General features: G+C 44.4%; 1 protein-coding gene across 3 annotated transcripts in view; it reads right to left on the reverse strand.

Annotated features, from left to right (window-relative positions):
* SEC24C (SEC24 homolog C, COPII component) overlaps window positions 1–20,358 on the reverse strand; it is a 79,337-nt gene that overhangs the window by 41,645 nt on the left and 17,334 nt on the right. The window contains exons 3-9 of one of the 3 annotated variants that reach the window (XM_077346187.1): window positions 17,553–17,636; window positions 13,671–13,812; window positions 11,379–11,554; window positions 10,119–10,583; window positions 8,421–8,551; window positions 6,913–6,981; window positions 1,721–1,832 (exon numbers count right to left, since the gene is read on the reverse strand). In XM_077346187.1, the coding sequence (XP_077202302.1) occupies window positions 1,721–1,832; window positions 6,913–6,981; window positions 8,421–8,551; window positions 10,119–10,583; window positions 11,379–11,554; window positions 13,671–13,812; window positions 17,553–17,636 (1,179 nt within the window). The remainder of the gene's footprint in view (window positions 1–1,720; window positions 1,833–6,912; window positions 6,982–8,420; window positions 8,552–10,118; window positions 10,584–11,378; window positions 11,555–13,670; window positions 13,813–17,552; window positions 17,637–20,358) is intronic. The other 2 variants (XM_077346190.1, XM_077346188.1) reach the window with 2 other exon arrangements.

Consider the following 20,358-nt stretch of genomic DNA (forward strand, 5'->3'; position numbering starts at 1 on the left):
AGTGGAGAAGACGGATGAGGCCAACCATGGAGAGGTCAACAAACTCCAAATCAATGAAGGGGGAGGGCACTACAGGCTTCATCATCTCATAGGAAGGACAGAGCTTCCTTGGGAGGTGGTGGGCTCTCCATCTTTGTAAATGTTTAAAAAGAGGCTGGATAGCCATTTGAGGGAGAGGCTGATTCTGTGAAGGTTCAAGAGGGTGGCAGGTGATAGTGGATGAGTGATAGGGTTGTGAGTGTCCTGCATAGTCCAGGGGGTTGGACTAGATGAACCAGGAGGTCCCTTCGAATTCTGATTCTATGGAGTGTAAAGCTGACGTCTGACCCCAGACTCTCCTGGGGCTGCTCCAACCTCCTGGCGGCCCTGGGATGGGCCAGCACCCTCCTACCTCAACCCTCCAAACCTGGAAGACTCACCCAGCCCCCAGCTGATGACTGCTGAGGGAGGCATGGCTCACAACTGACCTCGACCTGGCTGACACTGCAGCTCCGCAAGAGGGACGGGGTAAGATTGACGGGCAGCCTGCGCAGCAACTCCGGGCCTCACCAGAAGCACAAAGGCTAGAGTGATGAGGCGCCAACTGCACCCCAGTCAGACGGGGCCCACTGGGAGCAGAGGCTGGAGAGCCCGTCCACACTTAAAAGACCCACGGAGAGGGAGAGCACGGGAGGCCAACGGGAGTGAGGGAGGGCTGAGAGGCAAGCAGACAGACCAGCTAGTGGCGGAGAGTGGCAGATGAGATGGAGGCGTGACATATAAGAGAAGGATAAGACACCGGGAAAGGCACGGGGTGGCAAGAACGGAGGAGACAGTGGTATGTGAGAGAGGGAAACTGCGGAGGAGATAGTGGAGGAAGAGGAGAAATGGAAAGAGAGGAGTGGTGAGATGGGACCCAGAGAAATGCCAGCTTGGCAGCAGCGGCAGCACCCACGCAGGTGGAGGAGGACTCCAACAAGGAAGTCCCCTCCCCCCATATGCAGCCAGCCAAGTGAGGGCCCCCACCCCGACCCAGGAGAGACAATCCAACTAGGGGGAGTCCAATAGGGTAGGCTGTGGGGTGTCTTCGCTGACTAGTGGGACTCACTCAATACCCACCATCACACCTTTCAGGAAGCTTTCAGGACTCCCTGCCACGCTAATCGCACATCCACTTTGGTAGTCTCTCACAGCTTTCCAAAGGGTCCCAACAGCCCATCTGTGGGCGGATGACCCTCCTCCCCCAGCCCTTCTACAGGTTTTAACCTGTATTAGGCTCACAATCCATCCATGTCACCCCTCTTGTCAAGATTACTCAGATTACAAAATCATTCTCTGAACCAGCAAAGTAGCTGACATCTTTCAGAATTCATGCTGCAATAAGACCACTTCTGAAGTTCCAGAGCATTCTGCAGTTCTAAGTCTGGTTTTCCTGACAGCAAATGCTCCAGCATGTTGGTTTTACAAAGAAACACAATTTTTTAACTCTCTGCCTCCCCCAGGCCTTTGGCAGCTCTCACGCTAGCTAGTACAGTGAAACGGGATGAACTACCCCGGGACAGAATGGTCAAGGGGCAGGGACGGGTGGCCGCTGCTGCAAAGGGACCCTCGGAGGGCTCCTGAGCATACCGTCTGCCTGTGCTGACAAGTACCATCTGAGGCTACAGGCCTCCACCCTCGCTAAAGAGAAACTCTTTTCTTTTCATCTCACTCCTTCTTGCTTTAGTGGGCATCATTTTACCTTGATCTTTGACCAAGAAATTGGTAGTGACAAGGGGCGGGACTTGCCCTCGGACTCCTGTGACGAATGGCTCTGATCCACGATTATTCTTGTCATCTTCAATTACTTGGATCTATGGAGTAGGAGGCAGAAAGTCAGGAATGTGCAGTGATACTCTCCAAAATGTAATCAATACAACTGACGAATTAAGCTGCGGCCAACAGGATTTGCAAACAATCATTAAACAGAAAACTACACGTGTTTTTAAGTTTCTATACATTTGTATTTACCAGGTGTAGGGAAAAGACAATAACCTGCTGAAAGACAGCGAAACGACTGGCATGACAAAGCCTGTATTTCCAGACATGAGGCCCACTAACCTATAGCCAGCCCAAATTCATGTTAAAGGTTTTTTGTTGCCACTGAACTAAGCCAAACTTGAGAATTTTGTGCCCAAGTCCTGCAGTTGCATTGTGCAAACTGCTGTCTGTGGACTTCTGAGGATTAGGGGTAAGGTTCCACTCTTTTTCCTTTGTAGTAGTGCTGTATCCTAACACTCCATGCAGCTGAATGTGGAGCCTTCTTTCTGCTAACTGTAGTGGCTTGGAAGAAGGCTCCAAACCTTGCTGAGCACAGAGTGGAAGGGGTACAACTCAATGATCCTTCTCTCTCTGGCCAACTGAAACCAAATGTTTTTACCAAGTAAACTTCTCACGCCTCACTTTCACTCGAGATAACAAAGGTTTTGTCATCTCTGAAGTCCTGCTCAGTACCAAGAATGCAGAGAGCTCTAAATATTACCTGCAACAGTGAGCCATATTAGATGAGTCTATAACCAAAAGAAGTTTTTGGACTCAGAACCCAGCTTCCTAGTCCTCACACATCCAAGACTGAAACAAGTGCCCCATGTCCTATAATGTTTTAGGGAACTAGGTTACTAAAATCCCACCCTTGGATTGCAACTTCTGGAAAGAGAGAGAATGACCATTGGTACTCACCATGAAGGGTACTTCTCCCTGGGTTCTAGGGCTTCATCCTTGATGGGTGGTTCTCATGCTGGTGCTAGGGAGGCAGGACTAAAATACTACTTCCTCTTCCTGACTCCCTGGAGGAACCACCCATCTGCTCCAGTTTTGATTCTTCCAAAAGCTCAGGGAGAGCATTTTAACTAAACTAACCATATCAAACTAACACTAACTGAACTCACCATATCAATTTTCTATAAACATGAAAGTTTACTTTTTTCCCCCACAGAGAGATAATATATCCAGAAAAAGGAAGCAGAAAAGACTAATTAAATAATTAAACCTCTGCCAATTTCCCCCTACCAAACTGTATTGTTTGATATGTAAAATTATTGTTTCATATGTAAAATGTATTCATATGTAAAATTACATACAGACAACACCAGGGTGGGTCCTAGAATCTAGGGAGAAGTGTGTACTACGCGGTGAGTACCAATGGTCATTCTCCCCTGGTTCTGGGACTCCATTCTTGTCCTTGATGGGAGATAAAAGAGCATATTTCATCTCAGGTGGGATAGTGTCGTCTGTATCTAGAATCGGTAATAGGACACTTTTGACAAAATCAGCATCTACTGCACTGTAGTCATTTAGCTTATAGTGCCTGATAAATGTAGCAATTGAAGACCAGGAGGCCGCTTTGCAGATTTGCTCCACTGAAGCGGAATTAACCATAGCAGCACTTGTTGCAACCCCTCTAACTGAGTGTGCCATAGCTTCTACAATGCACTCTCTTAGACTCTTCCCAATGGATACAGAAGACATCCATCCCCCTTTTTAGGAGGAGAGATGCCTATAAACAACGAGTCTGATTTCCTAAAAAGTCTCAGATCGAATAAGGAACGTTTTGAGTGCCCTTCTTACGTCCAATTTGTGCCACAGAATTTCCTTGGGATCGGGATAGAATGCTGGCAAATTAATTTCCTGCAATCGATGAAGTTTCGATTCTACTTTAGGTCTAAATATAAGATCTGTCCTCAAAACAACCCTGTCTTTATGAAAGACACAAAGATTCTTATGGATTGATAAGGCTTCTAACTCCGAAAATCATCTGGCGGAAGTAACCACCACCAAGATAATAACTTTTAGTCGCAAGTATCTTAAGGAAATATCCCTTAAAGGCTTAAAAGGATGTTTTAATAGTGCTGAAAGCGCCACACTCAGACTCCAAGTTAGGAACCGGTGGATTATTGGAGGAGATAACTAACGTGATGGTGTCAGGCTAACAGAACACCCTCAACTCTAGGAATCACAGTTTTAAACTGCTATCCAACCCGTCTTGCAAAAAACCCAATATCACCTGCACCCTGGGTTTTAGTGGGTCCTGTTTCTTTTGCCTGCACCACCTGACAAATGCCTTCCAGGAATAATTATCTATTCTAACCATGGAACATCTTCTAGCGGCTAAAACGGTGCTAGTGACCACTGCCCTAAGGCCATGCTTTAAAAGAGCTGACCATTCAGTCTCCATGCAGTCAGCTGTAGCCAACTGGAACCGTAATGCCAGATCAGGCCCTGTGTCAACGGATCTGGAATTACTGGTAATGTCAGATATTTTCTCACTGCTATCCTCAGGATTGTTGCGAGCCATGGCCTGTGTGGCCAATAAGGAGCCAGGTGCATCAACCAATGAGGTTTGCAGGAACTCTTCAGAGTAATCTGAGAGCTTGTACATTTTTCTAATGAAGGCTGGAAACTGTTAGCCACAGGCTTTTGCCACTCGGTTTTTATCTTTTTCTCAAAAAAATTCCAGCATGGGAAAAACCTTTTACACTATGTATACATGGGGGGGAAATTCCTCTTTACTCTGGGTTTTGAATTTTTATCAGGGGAAGCCTCAGCAGCTTCTGGTTGTATGAGGCTTAATGCAACTATGCACTTCTGTAATAAGTCTTGAAAATCTGCCTGTTTAAAAAACCTCTGAGCTTGCTCAGGAACCTGAATTTCCTCCATCACTCCTTCCTCATCACTTAAAAATTCCACTTATTCTGGATCGCACACAGAAGATCTTGAAGACATAGGAGTATTATAACATCTCTTTCTAGCTGCTTTAGTTGTAACTGAATAAGCTACTTGTTCATAGTGAATTGAAGAAGGTGGAGATTAAAAGGTAACAGGAGGTAGCATCATCACTGGAGGCAAAGGCATAGATAGCACATTTAAAGCAGACCTCTGCTGACAGAATGAAGCCATTTCATCTCTCAATACGCCTCTCATAAAATTAAACATTTCAGATGACATGCCAGCCAGCAGTCCTTCACCCATATTTGCAGAGGCACCACCTCCAGTTGATGTGCCAGGCTGTGGGTGCCCTAAAGAGCCAGGATTGGTTTGGAATTCACCCTGCATCAGAGTTATTGTGCCTTCTTTTTGGCTCGCAGCCACTACAGGGACACTTTCCCCAGTGCACACAAAGTGGCCTCCCGCCATGAGGGGAACGCTGCCTGTGGAGCTAACCACACTGCAAACAAAAAATGGCTACCAGAGTGTAATTGGTGCTGTGGATCACTGCCGCTTGCCTTTGCCGCCCTTTCTCCATGCCGATTCTTTGCAGTTTTATAAGTAGCTTTTTTAGGCTTTTCGGGCTGCTCCGGGGCTGCCGTGGTCAGTAAGGCTCCCGAATGAGTGCAGTCCGCCGGGCCTGTTGCTCCACCAGTCGCAACTTGCGCAGCCGGGAGGTCTGACTCCGATAATCTTCATTAATCAAGCCGGATGCCATAAGGGCACTGACGGCGGATTAAACAACTAAACAAAAAGTTCTAAGCAAATAATGCACAATAGTAAGATACATTTTTTAAATAACCACAACTTTAACTATCACTATTACTATAAACTATTAAGCTTAGCAAGAAAACCCCCCTCCCAAGAAGAAAGGGGGAGGGAGAAGGAGGGGGAATGAGGAATTAGAAAGGAATTAGAAATATAACCATTCAAAACTATCTCTTGCAAAAAGGGTGAAGAGCGGATGCTCACACGGCTGCACTCCCTGTGAGGCGGGAGAAAAACTAGAGCAGATAAGACGGTTCCTCCATGAAATGGAAGTAGTATTTTAGTCCTGTCTCCCTAGCACCAGCGGTGAGAACCACCCATCAAGGATGGAGTCCTAGAACTAGGGGAGAAAGGATATGGACAATGCTGTGGTCCCTTGCAAATTCTTGCAATGTAGACATAATCACATGTGAAAACTAGAATCCCACTTCACATTTGCTCCTGGAAGCAGCACTCTTCTGCCTCACCGTGAGGTCATTTATCTTTCTGGCACTTGCACCCCCATGCTGTGGCCTGGATCATGCCAGTGAGAAGGCTGGACACAAAGGCAATTTGGCCATGCCCAAAAGAAACCTTCCTGTTCCAATGCTACAAACTAAACTGAAGTTGGTAGCACCACTTCTGACCTTTCAGTGCTGGGACCAGCTTCAGCCTGTTCCTTACACACACCAACGCAGCAGGGGCCATAGGCAAGTGACACTCACACATTTACCAGAAGCCAAAGCGTACTGACTTTTTAATCCAAACAATACTGTCATTTGTATATCATACTCGACAGCTTGTGGCATAATGAAATACTTCAGTTAACCAAATTACTCCCTCTCACAAAATCAGACTTCAGTGCTTTTTTAAAAGTAAAACCCCTGACATTAATAAACATACTTAAGAGGGCTTCTGCTCAGAAATAACCTGTATGCATACTTATTTCATGGTACCAGCACAATATTCACAAATTACTGGAAATGTCCAATTCGTTTCAGTGATTTTGATTAAAATATCAATTCATTTCAGAAATACTTTGGCTTGGAAATCATCCCTATAGTATTTACACCAAAAAGTGATTCATAATTCATGCTATAAGGCTGAGAAAAACAAAGGTTTGTGTGTGTGTGTGTGTGTGTGTGTGTGTGTGTGTGTGTATAAGCAAGTGAATGTCAGGAAAGGAAGACACCACCTCATGATCACCTTCTTCCAATGCCAAGCTTCTGTTGCCCCTCAATTTGGGATGGAAAGAGGATTTCGAGTTCAAAGTGGTTTATTCTGTTTGTCAGAATGTTGTGAGCAGAAAGAGGTGGTGGGTAATGATGAAGGACTAACACCAAGGAAGGGTCAGGGAAGTCAGCAAGGGGAAAGGCTACTTTGCAGACACAAATGGACAGTCACCAGCATGCAGACAATAGCAGACAGAGACTCCGCACTTACTGGGCTAGGAATTGCATCGGGGTCTATTCTGTGTCTGGGTTTCTGCTGAGGTGGCAGCTCATTGAGATGCTTTTTTGTTTTTTTTAAAAAAGGAGACAAAAGCAATGCCACAAAAAGGGAAAAAAGAGAGAATAGTAAAACAAAAGTAACAAGCAGTGTTACTCTTCCCATCTTACCCTGCTTCCGCTACTAGATATGAGCACAGGGGCATCATCAGTTCATGCAACACGAGGGGGGGACGGACACTTCATTCAGCTTCAGTTACACTATTTGCTGTCTAATAGGAAGTTTGATTAGGCTGAATGTAATTATGACCAAACTGTCCTGAAATTTCATTACACAATGAAGCAAAGCTACAAGTGTACTTGCACTCCAAGTTGCAGGCCCAGAGTTTACAGTGTAGACGCTTGCACAGTTTCATCTCCCTTCTCCCAGCCCACATTAGGTTAATATGACAGCACAAAGCTACACACAGGAGCTAGGTCTGCAAAAGTCACTCCACAGAAAGAGGCATTGCTCCTACCATCCCAGCTGCCATTAAGCCACCCAAATGGAGAGGGCAAGACCAGCAGGAATAAAAGTGGGGAACTGTGCCCCATTTCCATTTCAAACTGGACAGCCAAAACAGATATCCAGAAACTAAACTTAAAAGTTAGTGGATTCCCAGTACAATTCAAAATCCCACCACAGAATTCCTTGAGATTTGCCCAAGAAGCAAGACACAGACTTAATCTCATGTGTTTCATAACAAGAGTCCAAGCAATGAATCTGGAACTCTCCTCTTCTAAGGAAACTGGATGACATACTGCCAACAGAATCTGGAACACCCCTTTGATTCCAAAAGTGGGTTGTCATCATGACATGTGGCACCAGGTGGAGGGGGTACTTGGACAAGCAGAAGGCTGCCAACCAAGAGATCTATGTTCTCAAGTTCCCTTGGTTGAACAGGATTTCTCATGGAAATCTTTTGGATTCAGGCCACCAAGCTGAACTGGTTCTGCACATGATGTTAAACTGGTCTGCATCTTCATTCCCCCAATCTTGTATCAGACCACAATGTGGAATAATGTTCAACAGTTAACTGGCAGGAGCCAGACAACTGACTGGATACCTTTTGTACATGCATTCAGTGCACTCAAAGGACCAAGTCAGATTTCTCTATATAGGGGTGCACACTCTCAGACTAGTGAACACAAGGAAGCTAGTCAATCACACTCCACAGCAGCTCCTGTAACCTTTTTTTCCCAATGATGTGCTCACAGGAATTGCTGCAAACTACATGTGTGACCATCCAATTCATGCTTTGTTTGCCTGCATGAGCACATCTCAGGAGATGGCTAAGACTGTCCACATGCACAGAAAAAGTAGTAAACAAGCCCTTTTTCTGTTGAAAGAAAATTCAAGATTAAGCAATAGAAGATACAGACAAAAGAGGATTTTTTAAAACTCTTTAGCACAGTTCACTTTCCAGAACAGACCAGTCTATAAAATGGGAACAGTCAGCTTACTGGGCTTGGAATGGAGTCTGGATCTAGGCGTTTTGGTGGGGGTGGGGCTCCAGGCTGACTCCCGTAACTTGCTGGCCCAGAGTAAGCTGGATTGTAGTTTGGCTGGGAGCCTCTGCTCTGCCCAAAGGACCCTGGAAAACCACAAACACTAAAATCAATCTATCTTAGGTAAACACATTTTATAAGCAATTAATACTATTTTCGAACAGCAATTACAAATTAGGATTCAAAGAAATAAATCTTTTCCATTTGAACTGAAGTTTTTAAAATAATTCACAAACAGCTCAGAAAATGTTGTATTTTTCCTGTCTTGGGACAAAGAGTTGCTCTGACAACTTTTCTAATGTGGTGAGGGATGACAGAGGCTCTCTTTGGCATGCCAAAGGTTACAGGTTCAATCTTAAGTAAAAGGGCCAGACGTATGTGATCGGAAAGGCCTCTTCCTGAGACCTCTGGAGAGCTATTGCCAGTCTGAGCAGACAACACTGACCCAGACAGACTGAAGATCTGACTTAGTATAAGGCAGCTTCAAGGGTATCAACGTAAGTTGCTTGCAGATTCAGAGTGTCATGTGAGGAAGGAAAATTAGCTTATTTATTTACAAGATTTACACTCTGCCTTTCTGCCCTTACAAGGGCCATCAAGGCAGCTACAAATTTAGGCTTTAGGCTGCTTCTGCAATTAGCAGAGGGTTGGACTAGATGGCCTCTATGGCATTTCAAATGCTATGATCTTATGATTCTAAAACATTACATTTAAAAACACAAGACCCCATCCACTCCAAGCTTGCAAATGATGTTTATTTATTATGTTTGTTATAGCAAGCCCTCATGCACTTGGTGTGGGTCCGGTCCCAAATTTCCACTTGTGCCAGAGCTCCATATAAGGAAGTTGGCAATCCATCTGTTAGGTTTTAGTGGAACCATTTAGAGGGGTTTTCCCCCTGGAACTCTAGTAACTTAAAAGTTCTCTTGGGACACTATCCCTATGTGCCAATTGCTCCCAGTGTCAGCACCTGGGAGTGGACCTTAGCTAAAAAGTCCACCACTCTTTAAGTACTAGACCACGCTGGATCTCAAGGCAGGGGGAGGAAATCCAGCACCCAGGAAGGTCACAGTGCAGGTATGGGCACGAGTGGCCATTGTCTTCCAGGGCGCAATGGGCTTTGCCTTCAGTTTAAACGATTTAGCTCTGAACACTGGGAAATCATTATACGGCATGATTCTCATTTTTGTTTTCAAAAATTGTTTTGTTTTCATTTTTGTACCTTCTAAGAAAGGTACAAATAGTGGTTATGAAAGTTTCAAACCCTGCTTTGAGCCATTTTTTGATGGGGATAAGCAGTAAAGCAAGTTCAGTTCTGAAAACAACCATATTCTGAACACAGGGGAAAGACACTGGTGATCAACAAACCAAACCACTTGTTTACATTTAGAATCTGAAGTCTACATGGAAAGACTTTTGAAAGGTGATAGGAAAAAAACTAGGTGCAACACCTGAAACCAAGATTTAAATCATTGTTAAACAGTATTATGATGTAAGAGTGAGGAAAAATGTCAGGGCCCTCTTAGTTGCCCATTTCCATTGTTAGTCAGCATATTTCAAAAAAGACGGCCTTGCAAGAGTACATCCCACCCAACACAGTTGGTTCTCTAGCAGAATCCGCCTGAATGTCCCCTCCCAGTTCACTAAACATACCATTCTGCTGCAAGGGGTATCCTGGCTGGGAAGGATGGGTAGGAGGCAGTGGTCCTTGCAAGCTGGTCATTGGCGGTCCAGGGGGTGGCCCTGCCATAGGTGGTGGTGGTGGTGAAGTTGCATGATTAGGCTGGGAAGTCAGCAACCCAGTAGTTGCCTGTCCAGGTAATGCACCCTGCATCGCTGGAGGTTTTGAAGCTCCAGCTGCTGAAGGATAATTGGAAACTCCAGCCGCAGCAGAAACCGGGGGTGGGACAAAGCCTGGCGCCTGAGAGGAAAGATGGAGGGCTGATGGAGGACCAGATACAACAGGCTGTGCCATGGGAAGACCCTGAGACAAGCTGGTAGGAGGCAATCCATGGGGCAGGTTAAGGGGAAGGGGTCCTTGGCTTGAGTAAGATGCATATTGCCCAGATCCAGTTGCACTAAAATTTCCTGATGCAGGCGGAACTGATGTCAGGGGACCTGAGAAGTAGAAGGGAAGTAATAGTCACATCTTGATCTCACATTTAATACTAGTAAAAGTGCACGTCTGAGAGCAAAGAGGCTAGAGTCCAGGGATGGAGGGTGGGAGCTGCAGGGGCAGGGCCAATCAGGGTGCAGCCAGCTGCACCCTGATTGGCCCTATTCCAACTTGGACAGCTGGACAACGATCCACCTTCCAGGCTGTTTCACAAATATATAGAGGGACAACAACGGATAATAATGAGAGCAAGACAGAAGCCCTGGTGAGGCTTGGTCCTTTGACTCTCCCCAGACATGTACACCACATCTCAAAGAACAGAACTATAAAAAAAAACAGTCTCTGGAGCAACAGGTGAGGCCAGAAAGTGTTCCAAGCTACATAAAATGTGTCTGATGTGCATATCTGTTCCAGAGCTTCCTGTGCCACCAGGGTTCATTCCAGGTTTCAGGGGCTCCCAGACTGTACCTGGGCCTCCCCTTTCCCTACTGCTACCATTACACCCCACTGCTCATGCCCCCCTCCAGCCCACACTTCTGCTCCAATGCCAACTCCCACACAGCCTTCCCCTGTTCACAACCCCTCACTTGAAAATGACTGCAAAAGCAATTAGAGATTGTTCATTTCTTTCAAGTTTAATACTCAAAATCAACTAAGAATCAGTGAGGTAGGAAGCTTCCCAGCTTCCCAATGTTTCTCAAGTGAAGAAGCAATCTATCCACAGCAGATCACTTCTCAAATAAACTGACAACAAATTCAATCTGTGTGAAGAACATTTAAATGTTCTAATAACTCACCATAGCCCAGACCAGCTGGGAGAGGAGCTGAAGTTGAAGCACCGCCTATCTGCATTCCTGCCATATGATTGGTCAGTTGCTGTGTGCTCGTTGGAGGTGATGCATACTGGAAAGTGGTCGGCTGGGAAACAGGGGCGAGTGCTGGGCCAAGCATGTATTGCTGAGAGGAAGAAGGTCTGAGAGGAAAACAGAAAGATGGCTTGAAAACTACCCTCAGCCACATGAATCATGTGTATCACTGGAACTTTATTTAGTGCTACACACGGTTGTGCCTGATCTCAAACACTGGCAAGGAAGAACTTCAATTCAATCACAATTTTCAAAATGGAAGGAGCCTAAAGCATGTTTTGTACTACAATCACAAGCACCATCTCTCCTAACTCCATTTTCTAACAATAAAATCAGAGTCCAGTAGCACTTTTAAGACCAACGAAGATTTATTCAAAGCGTGAGCTTTCGAGTGCTAGCACTCTTCATCAGACTAAGAACTGACCATCATAACAGTAGGAATATGTAAACAAAAGTTAATCTTGTTACATTAGTAAACTGTGTCATAGCATCCAAACACAGCCATATGATAACTCCCTGCCAAACCAGCCAATCAAACCCCTCGAACCCAGTTGTAGTTCACACGGACATATTAGAAATAAAACTGTCAAAGCCAGTGATCCACGGCTCACACCCTACTTTTTACTGCCAGCCCCATCTGTCTCCAGACCAGTGTACATGTCCTGGGACCAAAAAGTAGAATTCAAAATTACATTACATGTTACTAACAGTCACATAATCCCAATTAAAATAAATTGTGAGGAATGTGGATACACAAGTTACATAAAGTTAGCATGTATAGTGAGATTAAAAGCCTTTGTCCTTGTTGAGTCCAGGGGATGTCAAAGTATTGAGTGTTGTAATAACTTGCATTTCTGCAATTTTCTGACAGATCTTGAGATATGTTACTTAAGGACTATGGATGGCAATATGTCCAACACGAAGGATCAGATTTCCCCATTACACTGGATATGCAGAACAGTTCAGTTCTAAGGTCTTGCAAGAAGCCTTTGCCAGGAAAAATAATTCCAATAATTAAAATTCGGACTAGCACAGGAGGAGTATTCTACCCCAGCTACCTGAAGTGTGCCTCACTCCAAATTTTCAAACTGTTCTAAATTGGTCAAAAGAAAACATTGCTCCCTATTTCCCCAAAAGCAGTCTTCATCGATCTGAATCTTATCTATACCGCTCTTCTATAAGCCATTGTCTTCATTTTCCCTTATTCTAATAGTCAAGAGTGGGCCCAAATGCAGACACTTAAAATCCTTGGATCGGGGGCCACACTGACAGAAATCTGACACACACAAACACACACACACCAGCCCTTTCCAGACAAAAACCTTTTTAAAAACTACACTGGGGTTTTAAATCCCACAAACAAAAATGTTGTCTGCACTTGTTATCACTTCTGCACCTTTTGTTAGCAGTGGAGGCTGGGAGCTGCTCTGGGCCTAGCCTCCACCTCTAGACCTTGGTCAGCAGGCTAGCAGGGAGAAGGATGGGATGCTCCCTCGAGGGTCCCCATTTGCCCTCCAAGTTTGGTAAGGATTGGATTTGTTGGGCCTGGGTTCTTTGGCTCCCCCAAAGAAAGTGCCCTCCACAAAGTACTTTGGCCCAGGAGCGAAGTTAAAGTTTTCAAGGTTGTCAAATTAGTTTTGATTTCTAATGTTTGGTTCACAGACTCAAATCCAATAAATGTATCCATAGCAACAACAGAAGCCACACATGGATGCATGGTATAAAAAACGCAGGGAACTAGCAGTGATGGCCAAACTAATGGACTTGGTTAATCACAGGCCGCCAGAAGAATTTCAAAAACATTGCGACAAATATTTTAAATGTCTGTGAAATTCCTATTTTAAAACTTTCTGTAACATCTGTAATAAATAATAATAAAAAATAATAATAAAAATAAATAAATAAATAGCTCAACCCCCTCATCAAAACAACCCTTCTGCTTGCTCTCTCCTTGATGATTTTAAGAGCCCCTATGGAAGCAGACAATTTCCCAAGCAGGTAATGCCAATGTCATGAAGGACTAAACTGCTACATCTGTTAAAGCTGGCTTAGTCTCTTTGCCAAAATGTATAATGCCTGCCAATTAAAAGTTGCAAAGCAGCAATTAGAGTGAAAAGTGTAAAATCAAAAATATATCATCTTGCTGTGTATGGAGCAAAAAGAGGTTTGTAACCAACAAGCTGATCATCATAGACCAGTTTTGGATAACTCTTCCATGAATACCTTTGCATTGAGGCTGTGTGTGCAGGAATCCCGTTGCGCACATCTCCTTGCCCGAATTGACTGCAGGTCGGCTGTCCAGGAGGAACCAGGGTTCCAGATGTGGGAGGAAGTGCTCCAGAGGCAGCAGGAGCTCTTAAAGAACCTAGAGACATTGAATGGAAGGTCAATCATATACCAGTTACCCAGGGAACCAGCCACTGCATATGAACAGTTACTTTAACTTCTGAAAATATTATGGATGGGCCTTTCAGTACACACAACTAATAATGGGAACTAGAGTAATTACATTTGCTCACTCACAAAAGCAAAATGTTTATAGTTAGGATACTAACTCCATCAACAGAAAGGGCTGGAGGCAGCAGATTTTTCCTACCTTCCCTCAGCATCCCAAGGGAACTCAGACCAGCTGAGGCTGTGAGTAGGGGGACCAAATGCTGCAAAGGTGGACGTTGTAAGAACAAGAAAGCAGGACACTGCTGTTTCTTATGCCAGCAGAACTTCTCTGCTAGCAGTGTGCTAGTGATGTGCCTCGTTCACTCTTTGCCTACTATAATCCACTCTGGTAAGACCTCAGTTGGAGTACTGTGTTCAGGTTTGGGAACCATAACTAAAGAGACATGTAGAGATTCTAGAGCATGTCCAGATGAGGGCTATGGAGATGGTGAGGGGTTTGGAGACCGAGTCGTATGAGTAAAGATTGAGGGAGGTTGGTCTATTTAGCCTGGAGAGAAGAGGTGATATGATAACCATCTTCAAATAGTTGAAGGGCTGTCATAAAGAAGACGGAGCAGTTGTCTGTTGCCCCAGAATCAATGGGTTGAAATTAATTCACAAGAATTTTTGGCTAAACATCCAGAAGTTACTGACAGAGTGGTTCCTCAGAGGAATAGGCTTTCTCAGAATGTGGTGGGTTCTCCTTCTTTGGAAGTTTTTAAGCAGAGGCCAGATAGCCATCTGACAGAAATTCTGATTTTATGAATTTAAGCAGATGGTGAGTGGGTGGGCAGGAAGGGATGTTCCAGTGTTTGTTTCTTGAGGCCCTTCCTTGCATACCCAGGGAATTGCTGATCACCACTTTGGGATGGTAGGTGAATTTCCTCCGGGCCAGGCTGGATTCTGGAGTTATTTTGGTGGTGGTGGGGATCACTTGGGCATGCAATTCTACGATTCTATGAAACCTTGTACTTCCCATATGAAGTGATGGAGGAACAATCCCTTTTCATAGAATCATAGAGTTGGAAGGGGCCATACAGGCCATCTAGTCCAACCCCCTGCTCAACGCAAGATCCGCCCAAAGCATCGTAAAGCATCCAAGAAAAGTGTGTATCCAACCTTTGCTTGAAGACTGACAGTGAGGGGGAGCTCACCACCTCCTTAGGCAGCCTATTCCACTGCTGAACTACTCTGACTGTGAAAACTTTTTTTTTCCTGATATCTAGTCTATATCATTGTACTTGTAGTTTAAACCCATTACTGCGTGTCCTCTCCTCTGCAGCCAACGGGAAGAGCATCCTGCCCTCCTCCAAGTGACAACCTTTCAAATACTTAAAGAGGGCTATCATGTCCCCTCTAAACCTCCTTTTCTCCAGGCTGAACATTCCCAAGTCCCTCAGCCTATCTTCATAGGGCTTGGTCCCTTGGCCCCAGATCATCCTCGTCGCTCTCCTCTGTACCCTTTCAATTTTATTTACGTCCTTCTTGAAGTGAGGCCTCCAGAACTGCACACAGTACTCCAGGTGTGGTCTGGCCAGTGCGTATACAATGGGACTATGACATCTTGTGATTTTGATGTGATGCCCCTGTTGATACAGCCCAAAATGGAATTTGCCTTTTTTACCGCTGCATCACACTGCCTGCTCATGTTTAGTTTACAATCCACAAGTACCCCAAGGTCTTGTTCACACACAGTGTTGCCTAGAAGCGTAATCCCCAGTCAGTAGGCATGCTTTTCATTTTTCTGACCCAGATGCAGAACTTTACACTTATCTTTATTAAATTGCATATTGTTCTCATTTGCCCATTTTTCCATTGTGTTCAGATCTCGTTGAACTCTGTCTCTATCTTCCGGAGTATTTGCCAGTCCTCCCAATCTGGTGTCATCTGCAAACTTGATGAGTAGTCCCTCCACCCCCTCATCTAGATCATTAATAAATATGTTAAAAAGTACCGGACCGAGCACCAAGCCCTGAGGTACCCCGCTACTCACCTCCCTCCAGTCTGATGAAACACCACTGACAACAACACTTTGAATGCGATTCTCTAACCAATTCCCTATCCACCTAACTATCTAAAAATCCAGATTACAGTCCTTCAATTTATCCATCAGATCATGGGGAACCTTATCAAAAAGCTTTACTAAAATCCAAGTAAACAACATCAACCGAATTTCCACGATCCAGCAAACCTGTTAGTTGGTCAAAAAATTAAACCAGGTTGGTCTGACAGCACCTGTTGGAGACAAATCCATGCTGACTTCCTTGGATCACCAAATTGTCCTCCAGTTGTTTGCAGACCGCTCCCTTTAATATCTGCTCCATTATCTTACCCACAACAGAGGTCAGACTCACTGGTCTGTAGTTTCCTGGGTCATCCTTCCTCCCTTTTTTGAAGATCGGAATAACGTTTGCTGTCTTCCAGTCCTCCAGGATATCTCCAGTCTTTAAAGAGGTCCCGAAGATGATGGACAAGGGTTTTGCAAGTTCTCTGGAAAGTTCTTTGAGCACTCTCGGGTGCATTTCATCCGGCCCAGGGGATTTGAACTCATCCAGTGGAGCTAAATGCCTCTCAACAACCTCTCTGTCCATGTCAACCTGCCACCCAGACACTATCTCTTGGCTACTGCCATCTCTGGATATGCCTAAACCCTATGACCTGTGAGTAAAAACAGATGTAAAGTAGGCACTAAGCCTTTCTGCTTTCTCTGCATCCTCCGTTAGAGTTTGTCCATCCGCACCCAACAGTGGGCCTATTTGCCTCATTTACTTTACGTTTGCTCCTCACATAACTGAAAAATATTTTCTTGTTACAGTGGGTTTCCTTGGCCAATCTTAGCTCACTATCAGCTTTGGTCTTTCTGATGATTGATCTACAGTGCCTAGTAACCTCTAAGTACTCTTCTTTAGAGCTCTGTCCTTCCCTCCATTTCCTGAACATTTTCCTTTTCTTTCTTAGTTCCTCTTGAAGTTCTCTGTTCATCCAAATAGGTTTCTTAGAGCTCCTGCAGTGTTTTCGTCTTTGTGGGATAGTCATGGATTGAGCATGCAATAGCTCTTGTTTGAGTAGCGCCCACCCTTCACATGCTCCCTTCCCTTCCAGCATTCTCGTCCATGGTATGACACTCATCATGTCTCTGACTTTATTAAAGTTTGCCCTACGAAAATCCAACATCCGCGTCTGGCTACAAGCTTCCTTGGCTCCCCATCTCAAAAGGAATTCTATGAGGACATGGTCACTTCCCCCTAAGGTCTCCACCTCCTTCACCTCATCCACCAACTCTTGCCTGTTGGTCAGGATTAAGTCCAGTATGGCTGAACCTCTTGTGGGTTCATCTACCATTTGATAAATGATATGAATGATCCTGTTCATCCTATGTGTATTGCAATTAATTGTTTTAATTACTTTTAACACTTTTTGTATTAGCTTTTGCATTTTGTTTCTTTTTCTTACATTTTTAGTCACCTGACTTATAAAGGACTGGACTTATAAAGGACTGAAATTCATCACATTTAATGTGATCTGGCAGGACCTACATATTCTCTGCAATGTAACATTAGCGACTTCATGTTTTATCACTTGTCTAACATTCAAATGAAATGCTGCATAAGACCAATCAGCAATAGTATTTTCTTATAGGTGACACTGCAGAGAAAGGAAACCATTTACCTATGAAATCAGGTGCGAAAGAAGTGTCAGAATCAAAAGAAACAGGAGAGCCCTTAGAAGGAAACCCCAGCGAAGGAAAGTAACCTAGAAAGATAACATACATCAATAAGAAAAGTTGGAAAGAAGGGAAAGGATTAATAGTAGTGGTGTTTTCTGCCACTTCATAGTCGTGTTACCCCAAAAACATACATTCTCAATCATGTAAATTGGGGTTTTTATGGGGATTTTATTGCTTTGTAACTGTTTATGTTGTAAACCGCCCTGAGACCTATTTGGAGAAGGGTGGTCAAAAAATTAAATAATAATAATAATAATAATAATAATAATAATAATAATAATAATAATAATAATAATAACGATGACGATGACGATGACGATGACGATGACGAAGCAGAGTCAGAACGTAGTTCTAGTGTCTATGTGGCATGCAGATATTCTGTGACGTTTCCCTATCTCCTTCAAAAAACACACTCCAAACAGCTACATTCAGGTGGGTCACCATATTGGTCTCAAGAAATGGAACAAAGTTTTAGTTCAGTGGCACCGTTAAGACCAGTTGTTTTATTCTGGGTATAAAGTTTTTTCAGTTACATATTTATTATTTATTGTACGGTGGGTGTAGAGTAGACAGGAGATCCGAGGAGTGTCTGGCAGCTGGACAAGGGACGTTTGGAGGTGGTTTGCCACTACCTACCACCAGGTCTTTACCCTTCGTGTTCCTTGGAGGTCTCCCATCTAAATACTAGGCAGGGTCGACCCTGCTTAGCTTCCGAGTTCTGACTTGACTAACCAGCTCAGGGCAGATACATAGAAATAGATACTCAAAGAAACACAGAAACAGCTATGTCTACCAAAGTCCCTGCAGAAGTTTAAGAGCTCCCCAATCAACACTCCACTAACAGGACACAACCTAGCAAGCCCCAATATACACCATGGTGCCTGGTGATGGGTTCCCTAACACCCATTTGCCTCATCCCCAAAGTGAATAACCAGTGCTGACTTTCCTCATGGGAGCAGGAGATGCTCCAGAATTGAAGAGGCATCACTTCTGGGCTTGCAGGGAATGCCCCCCACCCCTCATCTCCAGCAGGAGGAGGAAGAGGAAGAAGAGTTAGTTTTTATACCCTGCTTTTCACTGCCCAAAGGAGTCACAAAGCAGCTTACAATTGTCTTCCCTTCTTCTCCCCACAACAGACACCCTGTGAGGTAGGGGAGGCTGAGAGTTCTGAGAGAAACTATTCTGAGAGAACAGCACTGTTAGGGCTGTGATGAGCGTAAGGTCACACAGCTGGCTGCACATGGAGGAGGTGGGGAATCAAACCTGGCTCGCCAGATTAGAAGCCATTAGAAGCCACTATGCCACACTGCCCTCTTAGGCAAATACCACCAGTTTTTGATTGGTCTCAGCAGACCACAGCAGCCACTTTACAGTGCACCCAATTCTCATTCTTCAAATTCCCATAGGCTGAATGAGACCACAGCGGAACATGTCTCAAGCAAGTGATGACAGTGAAGCACTGCTAGCAATTAGAATAATCATGGCCGTGAATCTAGATGAAGGCATTCTTAAGAAATGCAACAGTTAAAATATTGATTTACTAACTCATCTACATATCTTGTTGTAGCCTTTCTGATGCAGAACTGCAAAGCAGCAAATGTCACACTGTTAAAGAGCAGTCTAGAGGGGAACCAGCCTAAAATCTGTTTCAGATAAATTAATAGAAACTGTCAGGCAGAATTATTAGGCACGCAGAGCAGCCTTCATTTTTTTTACTGCTGAGAAACCCCTGAAACTGTTTTCAGGCTTTAAGAAACCCCAGAAGTGGTGAGATCATGCAGATTATGAAGAGTTCCAAGAGGATCTCTCTATAAGGACAAGCAGGGAACATTTCATATGAAGTGCAGTGTAGACAAATGTAAAATGATGTGAAATAACCCTTACATTTAAATATATGACAATAGGGTATGAAGTGGTCGAAACCAAGACAGAAAGATCTTGGGACTGGAGTGGACACTAGGGGTAATTAGAAAAGAGATTTAAGATAAAGTGGCTGATATTGTACTGCACTTTGGTACAGACAGATTCATTCAGAACAGTGAGTACTGATCTGGTCACTGCTATCTCAGAAAGGCAGGGCTAAAGAATCTGGGACTTTTCAGTTGTGAAAACAGAATGTTAAGAGTCGACATCAGAGATTCATAAAATCAGAGATTTGGTGTAGTGGTTAGGAGTATGGTTAGGAGTGCGGACTTCTAATCTGGCATGCTGGGTTCGATTCTGTGCTCCCCCACATGCAACCAGCTGGGTGACCTTGGGCTCGCCACAGCACTGATATAACTGTTCTGACTGAGCAGCGATGTCAGGGCTCTCTCAGCCTCACCCACCTCACAGGGTGTCTGTTGTGGGGACAGGAAAGGGAAGGCGACTGTAAGCCGCTTTGAGCCTCCTTTGGGTAGAGAAAAGCAGCATGTAAGAACCAACTCTTCTTCTTCTTCTTCTTCTTCTTCTTCTTCTTCTTCTATAAAATCATGCAGATAGTAAAAAAATGGACAGAGCTTTATCTGTCAACTCAGAACTCCCAATGAAGTTGATGGACAATAGATTTAGGGTAGGCAGAAGGAGGTAATTCTTCACACAACAAGGAATTAAATTCACCATTAGTGGATGATTTTAAGAAGGAATTATTTATATGGAGAATAGGTCCTTTGATGGCTACCAGCCACAGGAAGTGAGGGGAACCTCCACATTCAAAGGTAGCAAACCTCTAGAGATCAGTGCCAGGAGACAACATGATAGGAGACCTAG

Source organism: Paroedura picta, chromosome 7, assembly GCF_049243985.1.
Source record: "Paroedura picta isolate Pp20150507F chromosome 7, Ppicta_v3.0, whole genome shotgun sequence".
NCBI classification, from domain to species: Eukaryota; Metazoa; Chordata; class Lepidosauria; order Squamata; family Gekkonidae; genus Paroedura; species Paroedura picta.